This window comes from Chiloscyllium plagiosum, chromosome 28 (genome assembly GCF_004010195.1).
Source record: "Chiloscyllium plagiosum isolate BGI_BamShark_2017 chromosome 28, ASM401019v2, whole genome shotgun sequence".
Taxonomy (NCBI): domain Eukaryota; kingdom Metazoa; phylum Chordata; class Chondrichthyes; order Orectolobiformes; family Hemiscylliidae; genus Chiloscyllium; species Chiloscyllium plagiosum.
The window spans coordinates 42,919,887-42,927,651 of NC_057737.1; the positions used below are offsets into that span (position 1 = coordinate 42,919,887).

Sequence of the window (7,765 nt, forward strand, 5' to 3'; positions counted from 1 at the left end):
TCCTGTACTCAATACTCTGACCAATAAAGGAAAGCATACCAAACGCCTTCTTCACTATCCTATCTACCTGCGACTCCACTTTCAAGGAGCTATGAACCTGCATTCCAAGGTGTCTTTGTTCAGCAACACTCCCTAGGACATTACCATTAAGTGTATAAGTCCTGCTAAGATTTGCTTTCCCAAAATGCAGCACCTCGCATTTATCTGAATTAAACTCCATCTGCCACTTCTCAGCCCATTGGCCCATCTTACTATTGAAACCCTGTATACTTTAGACTTGGTCAAATTCTACCTTTCAGGGCATTTATTCATCACAATTTTCCACTTCATGGCCAGAAACTGTTGCACAGCACTAGTTTTTGTACACAGTGCATATTCAATATTACAGCACTGCAGATTCAAATACTTCAATGCATTTTTTTTTCCCTTCTGCATACACCACTGCTGCATTGTGCAGAGGAACTTGGCAGAAAGCAACCACAACACCCACTTCTGTTGGCTCACGCCTCGGATTCTCTTTTGTCTTCCCAACAGTTCTGCTGATAATGGAAAGAAGATCATTGTGTCATGCCTATAATCTGAGCTTTAGTTTCCCAAAGTGCAATACTGGATAGTCACACAACTTAAAACACCGTAAACTTCAGGGTTTTGCCAGGTTGCACGTGCAGTCACAATAAACAATCAAGAAGAAATCACACCAAAAAACCCACCTTTTTTATTAGTGGTGAAATACTTCGAGTCAGTCATGGTGGCAATATTTTAAGCTTCCTGCAAAAGAGTAAAGAATTTAGAAAATTCTGTTTCTTTTTCTTTTCGAGACAAGAGCAGAAAATGAATTAGTAACTGCATCAATAGTTCAAGTGAGCATTAACGCCAGACAGCATTACTGTAGTCTCAGGAATACTGCTGCTTGGTTTTCATATATAGCTGAGAAAACACTTCTTCAGCCAGTGAATCTATTTTAGCTTTTTTGTTGAAGGCTTGTGTCTGGAGACTAACGTTTGGCATAGAATAAAAAACAGATCTAATCATCAACATCACATTGCTGTTCATGGGAACTTGTTGCCACATTTCTGATATTACAACAGTTACTGTCAACAATAACTCACTGAATACAGTCACTTTGAGACTGTGAGGCTGTAAAAAACACCATATAAATTTAAGTTATTTCTTTTCACTGCAATGAAATCCAAACCAGAGTAGAGATAAAGTCTCCAATATTTGATGTTAAGTCAGTCCCATCTGAGATGAATGGGAGCTGCCTGAATATCAAACAGAAAGAGAACAGTTCAACAAAACGCAACTCTAAAATGTTCAATGCACCTTGTAAAGACTATAAACATGGTTTGTCAGAACTGAAAATTTTGCATTTGCAATCGATGCAATGGGTGGGTGAGAGAATCTCTTGTTAGAAGTTAAGGCAACAGTACCACTTGGAGGCTTATCACCAAGCTAATTCTCCTAAAATTGACTTCGGAGCATTTTGACACAAACTCAGGATACTGGAATTGAGAGGAAAAATAATTCCGTAACTCCACACTGATATTGTTCACTTGAGTGAGCAATAAACTCATCAGAAGCCGCAAGTTTTTTTTTTCTAACTGTCCAAAATAATGTGTGAAGAGTTGAATTTAAAAGAACTGCAATGAGTCAGTCAACAGCAAGCTGCTGCAGCTGTTAATTCGTCAAAGTTGTAAAAATGTGATATTTTCTTCACAGGCTGGCTGCGAGAAACCAACAAACAAAGAACAAGCATCACATGCCCAAAGAGCTAATGGAATCAGAATCAAATTATTACCTTATTCTCAATATCGTTTCTGGAGTAGAGTTTGTAGTCTAGAGTATATTCCCACATTAATAACTCATTGGAGGGCATTTTAATTAAATGAAAAAAATGTTAAGGGTTGAAATATTAACATATTGTTATAACCCAGAAAGCAGGCAATTCAGGAGAGAACTCAAGTCTAATCTTAAGAAAAGCTGATATAAAAAGGTACAAACTTTCAAAACATGGTGGCTCAGTGGTTAGCACTGCTGCCTCACAGCACCAGGGTCCCAGTTTCGAATCTAGCCTCGGGTGACTGTCTGTGTGGAGTTTGCACATTCTCCCAGTGTCTGCGTGGGTTTCCTCCGGGTGCTCCGGTTTCCTCCCACAATCCAAAGATGTGCAGGTCAGGTGAATTGGCCAGGCTAAATTGCCCATAGTGTTAGGTGCATTAGTCAGAGGGAAAACAGGTCTGGGTGGGTTGCTCTTCAGAGGGTCGGTGTGGACTGATTGGGCCAAAGGGCCTGTTTCCACACTGGAGGGAATCTAACCTAAACTGCAACTTGTACAGAGTAAGAAATGATGCCTAGCTCCTGACTACAACATGACTGCTGTTCTGCACTCCGTCTGGCTCTTGGCTGGCGGGGGGGGGCAGCTGTAGTGATTTGTTTCTTTTCCTCACTGTTTCCTGAAACATCCTCTAATATCTTTGGTCCCTTGTTCTTTTGCCTAGGAAAACGGTGGCGCTATTCCTCAGCTGGCCCTGAGTCATACTTGATTCTACATTGTCACTTTGTTCACATCCATACGCTGTCAGATTTCTTCATATTTCTTTTCCGGTTCAATTTAGTCCCAGGATGAGGATGACATGACTGAATTTATTGCTCAGGCCTAGTCCTCCTGGGACGGTAATGCGTGGCTAGCAATTATCATGATAGCTGGCTAGATTGCTGAATAACTTGAGGGAACATTAACAGTCAACAATGGAGTGGGGAGAGCTAAGTAGACTAAACCTAGAGGTAAGATGGACAGATAGTAACCCTGAAGGACAAGGTGAAAGATGAAGGAACACTGCTCTAAGGATCGTATTAATATCGAAAGACTAGTAAATCAGGACAGCAAACTCAAACCCTGGGGATATGTGTTCCAATTCCATCGCAGCAGCTTGCAGAATGTAAACTCAAGGCTACCATTGAAAGTTAGTCCCAGTAACAATGACCATGAAATTACCAGTTGTTGTGATTCACTGATATCTTTTAGCAAAAGAAATCTACCGTTCCTACCTGGTCTGGCCTATATGCAACTCCAGACCCACAGCAATGTGGTTGACTTTGAAACGAAATGACCTCGCAAGACACTCAGTCCAAGGGCAAGAAGCAATGGCCAAGTGCTGGCCTTACCAGCAACACTCACATCCCATAAAAGATTGTTCATACGACAAAAGATTAGCTTTCATCTTTTAGCCTAGAACAGAGGTGATACAAGGAGACACAAATATGACATATGGCAAGGTTAGAGTAGGAAGCTCTCTTCTTCAATCTAGAGCTGGAGTTTTAAAGCTATGTATAAAAAGGGGTAGGCACACTGATCCTGTGCTCATATGGAGGACAACATGAATGTGGAATGGTCGAGTTGGGCCTGGTTCTGTTGCAATTTCTACACAAGTCATTTTCCAAGAAGCAGAAAGTTTGTGACATGCCACTTTGAGGAGGCGTACAGACAAAAGTACTTTCATTGGCAAGCACCTCCCTTATAAACAGTGTAAAATACAAGCTAGCCAATCCCCATGAAAGCTTCAAGAACACAACCAAGCTCAGCTTCAGGATCTCAGAACCAAAACTACATCCTGCTGCAGATCAAACCAGGATACCCAGTACTGACAAATGATATGCTGCAGCCAGGCTGAGAGAAGCTAACATCATTGAATGACAACCCTTATTCAGCAAAACCACAGGCTGCAAGAAGTATTTTCTTTCAATTGGAACAATGAGAGGCCTCATGTTCACCATGCCCCTCTCACAAGCCGATACCAGGCCTGTGCAGACTCTGAACCCAGTGTCACACTCATTCAAACACAACACGCAGGATGCACTACTGTTCACTGATCAGGAGGAAGAACAGGTGTTCAATTTCATAATGGGACAATTACTACATTCCCCCTAACCTTTTCAATATACTTCACGAAACTCCTACCCTCTTTACAATTTAGCTTTATCCCCTTAATCTTTGTGTCCTACTTTCTGCTGATTTACCACTGCTCCCTCTTACAGAACCTCTCAGGACATTAAATCATCTGGAGAAAAATAACAAGTACTTTCATCAAAATGAAAGATCTAGTTAATTCTACATTACAAACAGCTCCCACCAGTTACGCCCTACCTTGATGTTGTTACATTTCCTAGAGATACCCACATCATTCTGAAGGAAATTCCAACTTCCAGCTGAAAGAATGTCAGGTTTCAGGTTTTCAGACACACAAAGTAACAAATAAATAAAAACATCAATGAGACATCATTTATGTCATCAAATTTTAGTCTGAACTGTAGAATACAACATTTCCTTCCTACTTTGAACAAACACACACTCACTTCATAGACATAGTTTACACCATTTAAACTCAATTCTACCAGAGCAAGCCAAAGTGATTCTTAGCTTCAGTGACCTTAATTCTATCTATTTCCTTTCCCAGTGTGGTAACTTTTAACCACAGAACTGTCTTCCATGATGAATTTTTCTGGCAATCCTCTGGCTCAAGCTTTTTCCAGCCTAGTTTTAAATCCTCATGAATTTGGTCTGTTCAATCCAAGCAATAGCTCCCACCTGCACGGTAAACCACAGAAACTTGCTCTCTCTCATCCTGGCAGATTGACTTAGGTCTGCTTGCTCCGGAGCTATCTGAGAAACCCTCCTCTCTCAAAGTCTACCTCCATGGCAATATGAATCACCATGACTTTGCACTCAGGTAGAATTACTAACCAGCTAACCTTTAAAACCCCAACTCCAACTTGAAACAAACTAAACTGCTAAACTAACATATTTAATACTTCGGACAAACTTGGAGACCTCGAGTCTATTCACTGTCACTGCAGATGTTCTTGCCATTGTCTAAAAGTCTGAATCCCTTGTACCTTTTTCACAGTCAAACTCCCTTGACCTCTCTTTAATAATCAAAGTAGCTAGGCTTATTGTAATCAGAATTCATGCCAAGTCACATGACCCCCATTTCATTTTCACCTAAATTAAAAATACAATCCCAAATTCTTATAAAATCTTAATTCCAACATTATACTCAAAATATTTGTATACAAATAAGGAATAGCAGCACGAGATGTTCAGACTGACAAGCCTGCTCTATCATTCAATAAAAGCATGTCTGATCTTTTACCATAGCTACAAGTTCCTACATGAAACCCATATGCCTTAATTCCTTGAGTATTCAAGAAGAAAATCCATCAGTCACTGACAAGAGCATCCACAGCTTCAGGCACAGAGAATTTCAAATATTCACAACCCTTTTAGTGAAGAAATGTGTTATCTCAATTCTAAAGTTTTCTCCAAACATAGATAATAGCCAAAGACCAATTCTGAATCTATTACCCTGTCAAGCCCAGACTCAAGCCAATGTTTGAGCAGACAATAATTCAACCACGGAAAATTAGATATATCTGACTGTCACAACTCATGGAAATCCTCCTGACAATAGTTTCTGATGTCTCATTATTATTGTCACCTTCAATTATCAGGATACTGGAGAAACTAAACACTGCAGAATTTACCAATAACATATGGACTTGCTTGCTGCTTTCAGTCCAGGAGGGAGATAGTCTATTTATCCCTTGCTTGGTTTGTTAGCTTCCTCACTCACTAAAGTTAGTTCAATAACATGATTTTACTACAATATTGACAATTATAGGCTCATTTTGTTTTCATTACTTTGCTGTAGACAGCTACTGACTGAATTATGTAAATCACAGGGACCTCTGAATTCTTGCCACAATTCGACAGGGTTGAAATTTGCTGTCACAGAAACCATGCCTCCCCAAACATCAGAAAGGTTTGCACTCTTTCAGAAGCAATCACTCTCAACACTGGAAACCACTGCACACTCACTAACGCAGTCCTAAACAGAAACAATCTCACCTCGAGTCACACAGCAGCTCATCAGCAACATACACATCATTACCCTAGTAACAGCTTAAAGCCAGGATTTCAATAAACAGACCATATCTGTTTCCAGGCTGTCGAAGGTAAAAATGGAACAGGATGTTAAGATGCTCAATCTAAATTTCCTCAAAAACTCAGCAGGCAGAAATCATTACTCAATTTACAAAACATATCACTAAGATACACTGCTTACAAGAATGACAAGCAAATTTTCTGCCTAATTATCATATTCTTTAAAAAGATATTATCCCAGGACATGTTGTAGCCAAACATTTTGTCACCTTTGAACCTCAATGTAAATTATTGGTCATTTGGGTACAAAAGTACAAAAGATGTACATTACCCATGGAACAACATCCCAGCAAGGAGTCAACACCCACAGGAGACAAGGGAAAGAAAAGGAATCAAAATTCAAGATGAGGAGATTGAGTAAACAAAACTCAAATAATGCAGTTTAATATTCAGCATTTTATTAGGTCTTTCTTTTCCTGCCCCCTCCAAGAAACATGTTGAAATGTTCTTGATGGCAACAGGATTATATAAATGCAGAGGTTATTTCACACATTGATACTGCAAAATATCTATCACTCTGAACTCAGCCAGTTTCACAGGTGACAGTCCTAAAATCATCAATACTTATTACAAGACAGCAGCAACGGCAGGGGAGGAAGTGTTCGGGCTCTGTGCTTGTATGTTCCCGCTCACCTGGCCAGCTGCATTCTTCTTTGTTCTTTTTGTTTTGTTTCTTTATTTCTTCAGTTTTCTTTTGTATCAAAGTTCACTTTTTCTTCTGTTCTGCAGCTGCAGAGGAGGAGGGTGGTTGCCAGGACCCGCTGTGGCAGTGGCAGCGCGGTGGATCCAGACGTCCATTTCTCATGGCCATGGCTTTATCAAAGGCTTCATCATAGTGGGTCGGATCCGTTCCTCCATGCGGCTTGGTGGTTCAGGTCCGTTCCTTGTGGCTGTGGAAGAAATGTGGCAGCTTCATGTGGCAACTGAAGTGGCGATGGCTTCAGCACCTTGGTGGGTCCACTCTGTCCCTCCGTGCTATGGTGCAATGCAGTGGCTTCAAAGTTGGCAACGCGGTGGGTCTGGTCTGGAAATCCTTGCTTTGGTGACCTCAGGGGCAACTTTGGCAGTGGAGTCCTGTAGCCACTCCATAAACCCAGATTGCCGTGGGGGAAGCAAAAGATGAACTTTGTCCTAACTTTGTCTCAATTAGTTCTTTTATAACTTCTGTAATTAACATGGCACCAAATTGTGGCGACTTATACACATTCTCATTGTATTTTCATAAATACAAGTGACAATAAATTGCTATTCTATACTATTCTAATACTTCAGCTTACATGCTCATTCCTGGTGCAAGTGAGAAAGGTTAAATATACAGTTGATTTTTTTAATGCAGTTCAATTAGACAATTCTAAAATAAACTTCTATCATAATGCTTTACCAAAGTGATGTAATTACACTAAAAGGCGTGTCATTCTAATAAGTGAACATCTGGGCATCTCACGTACAACAGGTTGTGGTCTTGCTCTTGGGATTGGTTTTCTGAAGATATTAACTTCCCAAGCATCTTGACCAAGTGGTCATTTGCAGTGAATGTCTGTGAACTATTCAACAATGGAAGCTGTCATGGCCCAGTCCAATTTCCAGTCAGAGGAATAAGAATGAGACCTTAGAGAGTTGATCGTTTGTGGATTTCTCCCTTGACCACAGAATGTGCCCAGTCCAAATGCCCATCCTGTCTGAAACCAGTTCAATAATCCAACTCAGGATCTTTAGTTATGCTTGGTTCCTCAAAGTATCAGCACTTTAAGAATGGAAGGCTTT

The 7,765-nt window shown here is 40.4% G+C and overlaps 1 protein-coding gene across 3 annotated transcripts in view; it reads right to left on the minus strand.

Annotated features, from left to right (window-relative positions):
* Positions 1 to 7,208, minus strand: part of LOC122564151 (AP-2 complex subunit beta) — a 310,855-nt gene extending 303,647 nt beyond the window's left edge. Inside the window, exons 1-2 of one of the 3 annotated variants that reach the window (XM_043718785.1) lie at positions 6,635 to 7,208; positions 711 to 768 (exon numbers count right to left, since the gene is read on the minus strand). In XM_043718785.1, the coding sequence (XP_043574720.1) occupies positions 711 to 747 (37 nt within the window). In that variant the 5' untranslated portion in view covers positions 748 to 768; positions 6,635 to 7,208. Of the gene's footprint in view, positions 1 to 710; positions 769 to 3,048; positions 3,214 to 6,634 lie in introns of those variants that run through there. The other 2 variants (XM_043718786.1, XM_043718784.1) reach the window with 2 other exon arrangements.
* Positions 7,209 to 7,765: the final 557 nt, after the last annotated feature.